Here is a 16,419-nt window from a genome sequence, read left to right on the forward strand (position 1 = left end):
TTATATTGTGTTATTCTGACAAAAAAAATATGCAGAATTTTAAAATATTGAGCGCAGAATTTTTAATTATTTGGCACAGAATCTCCGCATGAATAGAATAAGGAAAACAAGGGAAGAGAGAAGAATGTGGAGAGAGGCCCCTGTGGGGAAAATCAGAAATCCTGGGGAACCTTATAAACAACTGCTTGTGCCTGCAGCATCAATGTTGTTAGCCCTACAGCTGCCTTTCATTGCCATCAACTGTCTGTGATTCATGACCTCCATCCTTAATGGCTGGATGCCATTCCATTAGAAACCTCTACCGCAGAGGTGATAATCTCTCACATGGACCATTTGTTTTGCCATATGGGGCTGCCCCATGTGGCTATCACAATAGGCCTCCATTTATCTCACAAAAGGCCAACATTTTTCTTCCTCAGCGTGGCATCAGGCATGCTGAAGCCTTTTCCTCTCACCAGAAAATATTGGGAAGTTTGAGTGGTTTCCCTGTATTTTAAAGCAAAGAAAGATGGTGTATTTGCTGCCAGAGTATCTTTTAATTCTGCTTTGTGTGCTGTCCGTGAGCACTACATGGAAGTTCTCTATTTGGTGACCAGTGTCACTTATGACACAAGTTTCATTTGGCACTGGATTTGTTAACTATCCCAGAACCACTATGAGCCCATTAGCTCTTGGGCTAGGGAACCGAGTTAGCCACTTCCAGCAGACAATGGCTAATTGTGCAGATGCCAACCTCTCCATCTGTACTCTTAGGTGAGGGCTTTGTGTTGCCTATGCTGAGGACCCAGTTTGACACTTCTATTTTCTGTAGCTTCTTACATTTGCAAAAGAGCTTTTCACATCTGCAGAACTGATCTAAAGGTTCTGTCTAAGCTCCAGCTGCTGAAACGGCTGCAGCTAGTACAATCACAGGATTTTGGAAAGCAGCTCTACACATTACAAGAAGCAGCACCACTGGGGAAAAGCCAAACCCCAAGGTTGCAACACCCCGTCTGTGGGTTCACAGTTGTTATTTCTCGTCCACTGAGGACGAAGGGACTACACACCCTTAGTGCCCCTGCATATCACAGTGGCATTTTGGATTCTGTTCTTTCTCAAATGCTACACCCACTTAATTCACACCGTTCGTTCAAAGGTGCCACTTAACTACAACCCCTCTAAACAATTCCTGAAGCTGATAATCAGTTGTCCTGGGAATTGGGTAATACTGTGCCATATGTTGGCTGGAATGGTCACTAAAGAATGATGTGAAATGCTTCTGCTTCCTCCTCTCTGCTCTGAAATTAATTGCTCTGTGTTTGTTCTGCTCCCAGCCCATTCCCTCATTCAATGGATAAGCAGTTCCTTGTAAGGGAGGAGGCATTACCTAATGGCTAGAGCAGGGAAGAGGAGGTCCAGTCTCTGGCAAGTCACTTAACTGCTCTGTGCCTCAGAAATGGAGGGTAGTAAATGCTTACCTGCCATACAGGGAACTTGTGAAACTTAATGGGTTAATGTCTGTAAAGTGTTTTGAGATCTTTGATTGAATATTTTAAGTATTACTTCTATTTTTATTTTATTAATAAGGATAATCATTTGAATGGTAGTTGTTTTTTTCCTTTTAAAGAATAAGAAAATACTGTACAGAGTATATGTGCCAAAATGTAGCCATCTCTTGAGTGGAACGTAGAAGCCATTCTGTATCAGTAACACTACATAACAATTAAGCAAGCCATATAATTCTTTAATGATTAACAAGGTAATTATTCTAATGCCTTTATGCATCTTATGCCTTATTTAAGAGTTATCCATGTCACAGCTGCAGTTACTACTCACAGGTACAGAAAAAGGTCACTACTTAAAGAACATATTTGATTAAATGCTGTATTCATTTATTAGCTATTCAGTTAAAGAGCCTTCACTGTCTTTAATAATACTTTACATTTATATGTCACTTGTAATCTCAAAGGGTTTCAGAGAGCTTTATCACTAATAAACTGCCATACAAAGTATACTCAAGGTCCATAGCCGTCAATGAAATGCAGTCATCTCTGGTGTGGAACAAGTCAGCTGTCTAATAGCATACAGCATCACTAAACAACAGATTAGCAATGGAGTTAAAGAAAAATGCTATATTCCCTTAGGATCTTCTGGAAGAATCGAGGGAGCCTAAATATAATTAAGTATAATAAACAGGTATTAAGTCCAGTCATTGGAATTAATATTCCTATTCTTTCAAAAAGGGGAGGCAGTGAGGCCTAAAAGATGGAGCTGAGAAGTGGGACTCAGGAGACCTAGGTTCTAATACCAGCTCTGCTGCTGGATGACTTCGGGAAAATCACTTTCCCTCTCAGTGCCTTAGTTTCGCCATCTGTAAAATGGGAATAATGATGCTAACCTACCTGTGAATGATGCTTTGTGGGCTTCTGATGAAAAGTGTTACGTAAGAGATATAGATTACTATTACTACTGGATCTTTACTGATTAGGTTCTTATTTTTAAGTCTTATGTGAAGGAGACAACTTCCAGAATCATAGTGCTCTCTAGTACTAGGTTGAGATATTGTGGTCAGTATAGATTCAAAGACTAACGTAACCCCTGCTGGGTCACTCACACTACTCCTTGGAGAACAGTGCCCCCTAGTGCTGGGCCATTGAGGTCAGTAATGACGTAGAGACAAAAACATCCCCTACTCAGTCACTAGCATTACTCCACACACGTTTTCTTTCATGTGATTTTTTCAATGGTTGAACACATTTCAAAGGGTCTGAAATAGCAGCATTCTGTTCTGTCTTGCCCTGGTGAGCCCTGAATAGATGGTCCATTATGAGAGGTCTAGTTATTATTTCTGAAGGTGTCCACCTGAAGTCAAAGTACAGTAGTAGGACATAGCCCTATGATAGGTGAGGTTAATTTCACCCTCATCCCATGAAAACACACTGAACCAAAAATTACAGTGCTATTGAGTGCTAAAAAGGTTAATTGTGACCAGATACTTAACACAACTAATATTAACAACAAGGAGGAAGGAATACAAGCCAGAATGGGGAAAGAACAAGTTAAAGATACTTAGATAAGTTTGACGGTGACACAAAAATTGGGGGACTGGTAAATAATGAAGAGGACAGGTCACTGAATTAGACCAATCTGGATCACTTGTTAAACTGAGTGCAAGTAAGCAATATATGCTTTCATACAGCTAAACATAAATACAGTAGATACATCTAGGATCAAAGAATGTAGGCCAGGCTTAGAAGACGGGGAGCTTTATCCTGGGAAGCAATGATTCTGAAAAAGATTTGGTGTTTTAATGGATAAAGAGAAGGTTAAAGGGTAACTTGATTACAGTTTATAAGTACCCACAATGAGAAAACTATCTAATAATGGGCTCTTCAATCTAACCGAGACCGATATAACATGATCGAGTCAATGGATGAAAGTTGAAGTTGGACAAATTCAGATTGGAAATAAGGAATACATTTTGAACAGTGAGAATAATTAACCATTGGAACAGTTTATCAAGGGTCATGGTAGGTTCTCCATCCTTGGCAATGTTTAAATCAATATTGGATGTTTTTTGAAAATATCTGCTCTATGAGTTATTTTGGGGAAATTCTATGGACTGTCATACAGGACGTCAGACTAGATGATCATAATGGCCCCTTCTGGCCTTGGAATCTATGAATCTGTTAAATAATCGGCTTGTAAGCACTTGGAGGATAATAGGAATATAATAGAAAAGGAGCACTTGTGGCACCTTAGAGACTAACCAATTTATTTGAGCATAAGCTTTCGTGAGCTACAGCTCACTTCATCGGGTGCATACTGTGGAAAGTATAGAAGATCTTTTTATACACACAAAGCATGAAAAAAAATGGGTGTTTACCACTACAAAAGGTTTTCTCTCCCCCCACCCCACTCTCCTGCTGGTAATAGCTTATCTAAAGTGAAAAGAAAAGGAGTACTTGTGGCACCTTAGAGACTAACCAATTTATTTGAGCATAAGCTTTCGTGAGCTACAGCTCACTTCATCGGGTGCATACTGTGGAAAGTATAGAAGATCTTTTTATACACACAAAGCATGAAAAAAAATGGGTGTTTACCACTACAAAAGGTTTTCTCTCCCCCCACCCCACTCTCCTGCTGGTAATAGCTTATCTAAAGTGAAAAGAAAAGGAGTACTTGTGGCACCTTAGAGACTACCCAATTTATTTGAGCATAAGCTTTTGTGAGCTACAGCTCACTTCATGAATGAGCTGTAGCTCACGAAAGCTTATGCTCAAATGAATTGGTTAGTCTCTAAGGTGCCACAAGTACTCCTTTTCTTTTTGCGAATACAGACTAACAGGGCTGTTACTCTGAAACTTATCTAAAGTGATCACTCTCCTTACAATGTGTATGATAATCAAGTTGGGCCATTTCCAGCACAAATCCAGGTTTTCTCCCCCCCTTCCCCCCCACCAAACCCACTCTCCTGTTGGTAACAGCTTATCTAAAGTGACCACTCTCCTTACAATGTGTATGATAATCAAGGTGGGCCATTTCCAGCACAAATCCAGGGTTTAACAAGAACATCTGAGGAAGGGGGGACAGGTAGGAAAAAACAAGGGGAAATAGGTTACCTTGCATAATGACTTAGCCACTCCCAGTCTCTATTCAAGCCTAAGTTAATTGTATCCAATTTGCAAATGAATTCCAATTCAACAGTCTCTGGCTGGAGTCTGGTTTTGAAGTTTTTTTGTTGTAATATCGCAACTTCCACGTCTGTAATCGCATGACCAGAGAGATTGAAGTTTTCTCCGACTGGTTTATGAATGTTATAATTCTTGACATCTGATTTGTGTCCATTTATTCTTTTACATGGGGACTTTTACGTAGAGACTGTCCAGTTTGACCAATGTACATGGCAGAGGGGCATTGCTGGCACATGATGGCATATATCACATTGGTGGATGTGCAAGTGAACGAGCCTCTGATAGTGTGGCTGATGTTATTAGGCCCTGTGATGGTGTCCCCTGAATAGATATGTGGGCACAGTTGGCAACGGGCTTTGTTGCAAGGATAGGTTCCTGAGTTAGTAGTTCTGTTGTGTGGTATGTGGTTGCTGGTGAGTATTTGCTTCAGGTTGGGGGGCTGTCTGTAGGCAAGGACTGGCTTGTCTCCTAAGATTTGTGAGAGTGTTGGGTCATCCTTCAGGATAGGTTGTAGATCCTTAATAATGCTTTGGAGGGGTTTTAGTTGGGGGCTGAAGGTGACGGTTAGTGGCGTTCTGTTATTTTCTTTGTTAGGCCTGTCCTGTAGTAGGTGACTTCTGGGAACTCTTCTGGCTCTATCAATCTGAGAGTTACCAAAAGAAACTACAGCATTTGCTCAAGAAACTCCCTGAAAAAGCACAAGATCAAATCCGCACAGATACACCCCTGGAACCCCGACCTGGGGTATTCTGTCTACTACCCAAGATCCATAAACCTGGAAATCCTGGGCACCCCATCATCTCAGGCATTGGCATCCTGACAGCAGGATTGTCTGGCTATGTAGACTCCCTCCTCAGGCCCTACGCTACCAGCACTCCCAGCTACCTTCGAGACACCACTGACTTACTGAGGAAACTACAATCCATCGCTGATCTTCCTGGTAACACCATCCTGGCCACTATGGATGTAGAAGTCCTCTACATCAACATTCCACACAAAGATGGACTACAAGCCGTCAAGAACACTATCCCCGATAATGTCACGTGGCTGAACTTCGTAACTTTGTCCTTACCCACAACTGTTTTACATTTGGGGACAATGTATACCTTCAAATCAGTGGCACTGCTATGGGTACCCGCATGGCCCCACAGTATGCCAACATTTTTATGGCTGACTTAGAACAACGCTTCCTCAGCTCTCGTCCCCTATCACCCCTACTCTACTTGCGCTATATTGATGACATCTTCATCATCTGGACCCATGGAAAAAAAACACTTGAGGAATTCCACCATGATTTCAACAATTTCCATCCCACCATCAACCTCAGCCTGGTCCAGTCCACACAAGGGATCCACTTCCTGGACACTACAGTGCTAATAAACGATGGTCACATAAACACCACCCTATACTGGAAACCTACTGACCGCTATTCCTACCTTCATGCCTCCAGCTTTCACCCTGACCACAACACATGATCCATTATCTACAGCCAAACTCTGCGATACAACTGCATTTGCTCCAACCCCTCAAATGGAGACAAACACCTACAAGATCTCTATCAAGCATTCTTACAACTACAATACCCTTCTGCTGAACTGAAGAAACAGATTGATAGAGCCAGAAGAGTTCCCAGAAGTCACCTACTACAGGACAGGCCTAACAAAGAAGATAACAGAACGCCACTAACCGTCACCTTCAGCCCCCAACTAAAACCCCTCCAACGCATTATCAAGGATGTACAACCTATCCTGAAGGACGACCCAACACTCTCACAAATCTTGGGAGACAAGCCAGTCCTTGCCTACAGACAGCCCCCCAACCTGAAGCAAATACTCACCAGCAACCATACACCACACAACAGAACCACTAACCCAGGAACCTATCCTTGCAACAAAGCCCATTGCCAACTGTGCCCACATATCTATTCAGGGGACACCATCACAGGGCCTAATAACATCAGCCACACTATCAGAGGCTCGTTCACCTGCACATCCACCAATGTGATATATGCCATCATGTGCCAGCAATGCCCCTCTGCCATGTACATTGGTCAAACTGGACAGTCTCTACGTAAAAGAATAAATGGACACAAATCAGATGTCAAGAATTATAACATTCATAAACCAGTCAGAGAACATTTCAGTCTCTCTGGTCACGCGATTACAGACATGAAAGTTGCGATATTACAACAAAAAAACTTCAAAACCAGACTCCAGCCAGAGACTGTTGAATTGGAATTCATTTGCAAATTGGATACAATTAACTTAGGCTTGAATAGAGACTGGGAGTGGCTAAGTCATTATGCAAGGTAACCTATTTCCCCTTGTTTTTTCCTACTCTCCGCCCCCCAAGACGTTCTTGTTAAACCCTGGATTTGTGCTGGAAATGGCCCACTTTGATTATCATACACATTGTAAGGAGAGTGATCACTTTAGATAAGCTATTACCAACAGGAGAGTGGGGTGGGGGGGAGAGAAAACCTTTTGTAGTGGTAAACACCCATTTTTTCATGCTTTGTGTGTATAAAAAGATCTTCTATGCTTTCCACAGTATGCATCCGATGAAGTGAGCTGTAGCTCACGAAAGCTTATGCTCAAATAAATTGGTTAGTCTCTAAGGTGCCACAAGTACTCCTTTTCTTTTTTGCGAATGCAGACTAACACGGCTGTTACTCTGAGGACTATAATAGACAACATGGATTTGTCAAGAACAAATCATTCCCAACCATTTCCTTCTCTAATAGGGTTACCAGCTGAGTAGATGGGGGTTGTGGGGAGAAGACTGAGGGGCCACCTGGTAACAGTCTTCAAATATGTTAAAGAAAAGGATGGTGATTATTGTTCTCCAGGTCCACTAGAAGTAGGACAAGAAACTGGAGCAAGGGAGATTAGGTCAGATAGTAGGAAAAACTTTCTAATTATAAGAATAGTTGAATTCTGGGACAGGCTTCCAAAGGAGGTTGTGGAATGATAAATCCCTGTTATGGATGTTCTTGGTTTACTTAACCCTGTCTCAGTGCAGGGGCCTGGACTAGATGACTTCTGAACAGCTCTTCCAGCCCTGCATTTCTATTATTCTGTAATCCACATAGAAATTACAAAGTGCTCAGATACCATTCCTGCCAAGTGGAGCAAGACTGACATCTAGTGTCTATGTATGCTCACATAAACCCACATAAATGTAAAGAACTTGGCTGTTCTATTCAGAGCCAGAAAAGGGGTGGAGCAAGTAAAGGAATGGTATGTTCCAAGTGGAAAAGATCTTCAAGGATTCCTGGAACTTTGTGCACTTGGCAGAGTTGTATCCAGAGTCAACAGATTCTAATGACTCTGTTCCTGGCCTTTATTATTCAGTAAACCTGAAATCTCCAGGAAACAATATAATGGATTAATTGGGTCTTGAGTGGATGTTAAAGATCAGCAACTAGAATAGATTTATCAAGTCTACACAAATAATTATTAATAATAATTTGAGCTGGTTGAATAATGGAAAAACAGATCTGCAAATATATTCATGAGGCATTGGTATGCTTCTACACATGGGGTCTTACTAGTAGCAAACAGTTGGACAGTGGATAATTCAAGAAAATGTTCATGGATCTGGGGAGGATTTCACCTGGTAAGTTGAGATGCTGATTCAGTTCCATACTCTATCACAGATTTCCTGTGTGACCTTGAGCAGGTTACTTAAGTCTCTTATGACTCAACTCCCCATCTGTACAATGGGGATAACAGCACTGCCTCACAGGGATATTCTGAAGACAAATACATTAAAGATTGTGAGGTGATCAAAAGCTAAGCTTACAGGGGCTATATTTATATAGCTAGGCAGGTGAATATTTATTTGTCTGAATATTCACACCATAAATGTGTCATTAATTCATCACCGTTGTTTGTCATTTGCCATTATGTCTAACATTTTTCCACCATCCAGTTAGTGAGCAGAAACAATACCATGTAACTTAGATGATCAATCACACACCAGAAAAAGTAGCTATTCCAAGGAGCAGTTTGCAGACTGTCCATTGGTTGAAAATTATTATACTATCTATTTGAAGAAGAATCATGAATAATTAATATATTTAAGGGTTCTGCTTGATAACAATGCAAAGCAGTGCGGACCGACACATGTTCATTTTCATTATCTGATTCAGATGCCACCAGCAGAAGGTTGATTTTCTTTTTTGGTGAATCGGGTTCTATAGTGTTTCTCTTTTAAGACTTCTGAAAGCATGCTCCACACCTTGTCTCTCAGATTTGGAAAGGCCACTTCATATTTTTAAACCTTGGGTCGAGTGCTGTAGCTATCTTTAGAAATCTCATATTGGTATCTTCTTTGCGTTTTGTCAAATCTGCAGTGAAAGTGTTCTTAAAATGAACAACATGTGCTGGGTCATCACCCGAGACTGTTCTAACGTGAGATATATGGCAGAATGTGGGTAAAACAGAATAGGAGACATACAATTCTCCCCCAAGGAGTTCAATCACAAATGTAATTAATGCATTATTTTTTTAAAGAGCATCATTGGCATGGAAGCATGTCCTCTGGAATGGTGGCTGTAGCATGAAGGGGTATACGAATGTTTAGCATAACTAGCATGTCAATACCTTGCAATGCCGGCTACAAAAGTGCCATGCAAACACCTGTTCTCACTTTCAGGTGACACTGTAAATAAGAACAGGTTTCAGAGTAACAGCCGTGTTAGTCTGTATTCGCAAAAAGAAAAGGAGTACTTGTGGCACCTTAGAGACTAACCAATTTATTTGAGCATGAGCTTTCGTGAGCTACAGCTAGCTCACGAAAGCTCATGCTCAAATAAATTGGTTAGTCTCTAAGGTGCCACAAGTACTCCTTTTCTTTTTGTAAATAAGACGCGGGCAGTATTATCTCCCATAAATGTAAACAAACTTGTTTGTCTTAGCGATTGGCTGAACAAGAAGTAGGACTGAGTGGACTTGTAGGATCTGAAGTTTACATTCTTTTGTTTTTGAGTGCAGTTATGTAATAAAAAAATCTACCTTTGTAAGTTGCACTTACATGATAAATAGATTGCACTGCAGTACTTGTATGAGGTGAATTAAAAAATACAATTTCTTTTGTTTGCCATTTTTACAGTGCAAATATTTGTAATAATAATATAAAGTGAGCACTGTCAACTTTGTATACTGTTGTAATTGAAATCAATATATTTCAAAATGTAGAAAAACATCGAAAAATATTTAATACATTTCAATTGGTATTCTATTGTTTAACAGTGCAATTAAAATGGCGATTAATCACATTAATTTTTTTAATCACAATTAAATTTTTTAAGTTAACCATGTGAGTTAACTGCAATTAATCGACAGCCCTAATTTTTATCTATTTAAATTTTCCACCGTTGCAGGAAATTATGGGAGGTCAGACAATGGAGGGAGGTCAAACAATTTTTTATTGACAGACATTGAAAAAACAGTTAAAGTTTTATGACCATTAAACCACACATTGTCAATATGACATCAGAGCACACAAATATTCTTGAATCAAACTCTAATAAGTTATCATGCAGCATTTTTCTTACTTGACATATCTGTAATTTTTTATTATTATCAATGGAAATATTTTTTGTCCATTTGTGAGTGTATGTTGAAATTGATGTTAACCGACATTTGCTGATAAAAAATCTAATCCTTCCAAGCCTAGTAATAATACACAGATAAACAATAATTGAGTTTATTGTACCAGCAGTGTTTCTGCCCCTTCCCATCTCTGATCTGTTATCCCACATAACACATTTTTTTGAGTTCAAATATAAGCTCTTCAGGACTGGGCCTCTTGTTTTTCAATATGGTCTATAAAGCACAGCATGTATCTACAGTGTTATATGATCACAGTTATGTACTGTATATAAGCAGGTGGTGTTACCACCTTGCTCCAAAATATAAACACTGTATAAGGTTAAACTCACCCTTTTCTTGGGGTGTGTCTTTATTAAGAAGGTATTTAATAATAATAAAACACAAATTCCACCTCAAGCTCTTTCCCTAATCTTGGCTGTTCCTAGTGTTCTTCCATCAGATCTCTGTGTCCTACGCCTGTCTCCCTCGAGCAAAATAACCATTCCCACTTCCCATACAGCCCAGTTGGAGTGACTGAGCTACACCTGCCACAATGAGCCATCAGGAATCAGACAGCATCTTCCTGCAGGACACCAACAACTGCCAGCAGAGTGGGTCAACAGAATAACCCTGCTGCCATGATGCAAGGCACTAACTATGGTGCTAGAGACTACGGTGATGGGCATCTTATTGATGTGTGTAATGAAAGTAATAAATAATAATAATGAATAACAATAACTAATTAACAATAAAAGATCCCAGTGAGGTATCAAGAGAGATTCATGAAAATATTATGAGTCATAAAGTATTAGGAAATTGAGTTACTCTCTTTGGTCAGGACATTAGATTAAAGAGGAGAATAACCTGAACTGTATTCCTGAGCCCACCTAGAACAGATTTTGGATCCTCCCCTTGAATATTAGTACTCTGCATTGTTGGCCAAATGAAAAAAAAAGAAAGAAAGAAATTGGGTGCATTCACATTAGGGGAGGTCTTGTTGTGAATCGTCTTCCACAGCTGATGCCTGTTGCTTTTCCTCTAGCACTGGGGCCAGGTCTGGGACTCTCTGCCCGGTCCGGGCTACCGTGAACCTGCTCATATGTAGGGCCTCCTCATAGACTGGAGGGGTCTCCAATCCGCAAGGGGGTGGTGCTCCTAGCACGGCATTGTGGGAATGTGCCACAGCCAGTATCCTCCTGGCAGCAGGACCAAACACAGAATGCAGAGCTGAAAGGAGTGAGATTGGGAAAGGTTAATCTAACCCTGGAACATCAAATACCAGACAGAGAGCACAAATATACTTGCTGTGTAAGGCTTTTCCGAGCTACACACACTCAGTGCCAACCACCTTTCTTCTCCAAGGCCATCCCTTCTCATCAGACACATCCTCTACCGAAACCTTCCACAAATGCTTCTCTCAGCTGATGGACCTGTCCTCGTTCCACCAAAAGAAGTGTCCCACCTTCATTCCCTACTTCCCAGCTAGCTGGATCTTCCAGATATATCCCATGAAATCCCCCAGTCTCAACTCGCAGATGCCCCCATTCCCCAGCATCAAGCAATCTGGCCCATACACCAGCTGTTAGGACCCTCCCTCTACTACCCCAGCAAGTGACATGATGACCCATATGTAGCTAAGATCGGACCTGATCCTTGAACCCCTAGTTTCAAACTTTTGGGGCTCTAGAATTTGGCACTTTGAAGTATGTTATGGGTTCTAGACTTAAGGGGACAGCTCCTTAGCTGGTGTAAATCAATGTAGCACTATTTACCGCAGTGGAGCTTTCTGACTTATACCAGCTGAAGATCTAGCCCTTGAAATTCATGGGATACAAAGGTCTGAATTTTTCAGACCTTCAGTTTCTGGATTCTGGAATATGTTCAAGGATTCTCAGCCTTTTCTACATCTACCTTGGCTTCTGCATGGTCACACTCACAAGTGATAGTGCTCTGGAGAGTGTTGTCATGATCAAAGGCGATGACTGTGACCTCATAGGGGTGGGAACCCGACTCCTCCCCTGCCTGCCGGCAGCAGCACCTCATGCAGGCTGACACCAGGCCACACAGAAGCAGCAGCCCACCAATCGCCACCACCAGCCTGTAGAGAGAGAGGAAGTAGCGTTATTGCCATACCTTTTCTTTATGTACAGACACTGAATGGATTCTAAGAAGTGATCACACTCATTTTACTAACATTTAAAGAGACAGTCCTTTAAAAAGAAAAAAGCACCCAGCTGCACATCTGTGCTGTGAAATCATGAATGTTGTACATCTTACATTTCTCATAATAAAACTAATGCATTTAATAAAAATGCATGACTGAGAAGAGGGAAAGAGCTATGTTCATGTTTGACGTGTTATCTAATACTAAGGAACAGGAAAACACAATACTTCCTTCACGACACTAGAGGGAACTTAGGGAAAGAGGAGAAGGGAGGAATTGTTCGATTTTTTGTCACTTAAAGGATCAGATTTAATTCTATCAATTGCTTGCTAACTTAAGTGACAAATACAAATGATATTTATGTAAGTGTAAACTTACCAGATGTACCAGAGACGGACCCAATCAGTGCTTGAGCAGCTGAGAAAAAGAGGGTGAAAGAAAGAGTTAACAACATAACATCATAGCAATATGGGATGGAGAAATTCCCTGTTTGATCCTATCTTATCTACCATGCCAACTCCCATCTTCACTCCAGTTGATGAAAGATGGAGACTGGTCTACACTATAAGTTTTAAATGAGTCACATGATGGAGCTTCCACCACTTCTCACTGAGGAGACTATTCTTCAGTCTAATAAATCTCATTACTAGGAATTTTTTCTTAATGGCCAGCCTCAAATTTTCTCTTTTATAGATTCATAGACACTAATGTCAGAAGGGACCATTATGATCATCTAGTCTGACCTTCTGCACAACGCAGGCCACAGAATCTCACCCACCCACTCCTGTGAAAAACCTCACCTATGTCTGAGCTATTGAAGTCCTCAAATCGTGGTTTAAAGACTTCAAGGAGCAGAGAATCCTCCAGCAAGTGACCCGTGCCCCATGCTACAAAGGAAGGTGAAAAACCTCCAGGGCCTCTTCCAATCTGCCCGGGAGGAAAATTCCTTCCCGACCCCAAATATGGCAATCAGCTAAACCCTGAGCATATGGGCAAGATTCATCAGACAGATACTACAGAACATTCTTTCCTGGGTAACTCAGATCCCACCCTATCTAACATCCCATCACAGGCCATTAGGCCTATTTACCATGAATATTTAAAGATCAATTAATTACCAAAATCATGTTATACCATCTCCTCCATAAACTTATCGAGTTTAATCTTAAAGCCAGATCGATCTTTTGACCCCACTGCTCCCCTTGAAAGGCTATTCCAAAACTTCACTCCTCTGATGGTTAGAAACCTTCGTCTAATTTCAAGTCTAAACTTCCTGGTGGCCAGTTTATATCCATTTGTTCTTGTGTCCACATTCGTATTGAGCTTAAATAATTCCTTAAATAATTTTATTCAGCTTCATCCCATTTTCTCCAAGTTCTCCCCGTCACACACACACTTCGTGACTATGTTATTCTGTTTACATCCTTCAGATACTTCTAGAGAGTTCTCATGTCTGCGTCTTCCTTATTTTTTCTTTAGAAATCAGCCCTTCCAGCCCCATTATTTTTGTTGTTTTTCTTTGAATTTCTCTCCCAATTTGTCACCCTCTTTTTGGAAGTGGGTGCACAGCACATTTCTTTACCTATAATTAGTAGAGTTGATCAAATTCTGAATATTGAATCCTTACAATGAACTGCTTGAAAAACAGTGATAGAACAAAAATTAATCCCAGAAATTTCTTGGCAAAAGTTTTCAAACAACCAATACCCCTGAAAAAATAAAAATCAGACAATTTGCAAGTATAAAGACAAGGCAAATATATAAAATAAATTGTATGTTAAGATTTAGTAACTCAGATCTAACAAACAAACTTTCTGGCCCTGGAAAATGCTTGCTCACGATTTACCAATACTGTTAACTAAAGCAAACTCCATTGGTGAGAGACAAGGCCATCAGCTGAGATTCCTCCCATGTCTGTCACTCCCGCCCTCAACCTCTTCTGAAAAGAATGCAGGATGTGTATACTCACTGTTCAGCATTCACACAGGCCTCTTCACATCTCACTTGGGGAAACTACAAGGAGAGTAAAGGCAATCAGGGTGAATTGTCCTCACTTAGTCTCCTTGATGTCCTGTGTTCAGTATCTCTCTCATCCACCCCAATGCCAATCCTAATGCCCCCACCCATGGATTCACAGTTACCCACTCTCTTTCATCCCTCTCACGCACACCAGCATTAATCTGAATTCTCCTCTCCCCCATGCAAACGTAATTTATATTTTACCTTCCCCTGCCTCCATTAGAGACCTAAATTCCGTTCTGTTCTCTCTTTCCACAGACTATTACCGGCTTTCTACATCCTATATGACAGATCTGAATTCCCCTCTATGCCTAAAAATATAGACCCATCAATATCCTATTATTTACTGTGCCCACTACAAATCTGAATTCCACACTGTGCTGATGGATCTTCAGTTACCCCATTTTCTATCATTCCTCAATGTAGATTTTATTAACCCCCCAATTCTCTTGCTTCACTTATCCCCACTTGCTCTACATCCTAACATCCTGTTTACTGCTTTGAATTCTCCTCTGCCCCTACTTTATTTCCCCAATACTTTTAAATATCAAGGAAATTCTTACTTCATATCTATCTTTGGCTCAAATCCCCTTGAACTTTCTGATGTAATACAGTGCCCCAGCAGAGGCCAAAGTCTGCCAAAGAGGAACCTGTGATGTGACTCACCCAAGAGAGACTTGCCAGAGCAGAGACGGTCACGAGCGGGCTACCGATCCCCATGAAGAAAAAAACAGCTGACTCTGCTGTCTCATGTAGCTTAGGGCCAGTGCCTCCTTCCTAATTTCAGTTCATCCTCGCCAGTCCTCACAGTGGAGTGAGGAGCAGGGAAACTCCCTTTCCAGAGTGAGTTCCTTCTTTCTTCTTCTTCCTCTACTGCTTTCTGCACCCTTCTGGGTTTGTCTTTCCCTCTCATGCACACTTGTCTGCCTTCTTCTCTCTTTGTCTTTCTGTCTCTCTCTGTTACTCTCTTTCTCTCCCTTCAGAAGAGAGCCCAAACACTATGCAGTCACTTCATGAAAAGAACTGAGGATGCCAGTAACTTAGCTTTGCTATTTCCAACTGATCTAGCTCAGGGAGTCAAGGAGAAAAATGTACCCATGATCCTGAAAGAAGGGAGAATGGAGAACTCTCTTCTGTGGGGGGGGGGGGAGCTGCTCTGACCTCATTTATTCCCAATTACTTCTCTCCCCGCCCCCTTATCCAGGGAGATTGGTGTGGTGCAGTTTGAAGGTCATTTGTTCACCTTCTGCTTTACTCCGATGTGACCCCTCCTGTTCCCCTCCCTCAACACCCTCCCATCATTATACTTGTGCTGTTCTGGCCTGCTGAGTCTAACCAGAAGCTCAGAATCAGAATGGAAAGCACATTGCACCTGGGACATTCCTGCTGGCACAGGATGGGCAGAACTGGGGGGTGGGGTGTTATGGAATATCTAAAAACTTCTCCACACACCTCTCACTCTTAATATGCAGAGCTCCCTTCTCCTCAACTGGTGCCTCTCCCCTTTGCTCTGGTGATCACCTCAGTCCTGATATGCAGAACTCTCTGCTATTCCAATCATGGGCCCCATCTCTTCCAGCTTTACCAAAGCACACAGTCTTGACCTACAGAAACCTCCACTGTTCAAGGCTTGAGTTCCTTACACAGCTCTACCGGTGTCCCTCAATCCTGCCCTGCAGCCCCCCTGCTATTCCAGTCCTAGGCTTTCCATACAACTCTGCTGCTGCCCCTCAGTCCTGCCCTGCAGCCCCACTGCTATTTCTGTCCTGGGCTCCCCACACAGCTCTGTCAATGCGCCACAACTCCTTTACCATAGTAGAGAATGTTTTGTTGCTTCTCCTCCTGCATACATTACAATTGTCCCTCCAGCTATTTAACTTAATAGGCCTCTTTTAATGACCTGCTGTTTTCCCTCTTGTATAATCACTTTGGATTTCTATTACATTACTGCTCACGGGTATCCATG

The 16,419-nt window shown here is 41.5% G+C and overlaps 1 protein-coding gene across 1 annotated transcript; it reads right to left on the reverse strand.

The window, feature by feature from the left end:
• Positions 1-10,117: 10,117 nt before the first annotated feature.
• Positions 10,118-15,603, reverse strand: TMEM52B (transmembrane protein 52B). The gene is made up of 5 exons (XM_084625366.1): positions 15,120-15,603; positions 14,404-14,447; positions 12,813-12,851; positions 12,208-12,368; positions 10,118-11,497 (listed from the first exon to the last, which is right to left on the reverse strand). Exons 1-5 carry the CDS (start codon positions 15,171-15,173, stop codon positions 11,253-11,255), a joined length of 543 nt encoding a protein of 180 aa, XP_084481492.1. The 5' UTR covers positions 15,174-15,603; the 3' UTR covers positions 10,118-11,252.
• Positions 15,604-16,419: the final 816 nt, after the last annotated feature.

This window comes from Lepidochelys olivacea (assembly GCF_965140295.1).
Source record: "Lepidochelys olivacea isolate rLepOli2 genome assembly, chromosome: 1".
NCBI lineage: Eukaryota > Metazoa > Chordata > Testudines > Cheloniidae > Lepidochelys > Lepidochelys olivacea.

What these genes read in the sequence shown, in the direction of transcription:
- TMEM52B (XM_084625366.1), bottom strand. Translation starts at nt 15,173, where the DNA reads ATGGGGATCGGTAGCCCGCTCGTGACCGTCTCTGCTCTGGCAAGTCTC. An exon ending in CTCTGGCAAGTCTCTCTTGG is followed by an intron (nt 14,448 to 15,119) that starts GTGAGTCACATC and finishes CTCTCCTTGTAG; the next exon opens with TTTCCCCAAGTGAGATGTGA. An exon ending in GCCTGTGTGAATGCTGAACA is followed by an intron (nt 12,852 to 14,403) that starts GTGAGTATACAC and finishes TCTTTTTCTCAG; the next exon opens with CTGCTCAAGCACTGATTGGG.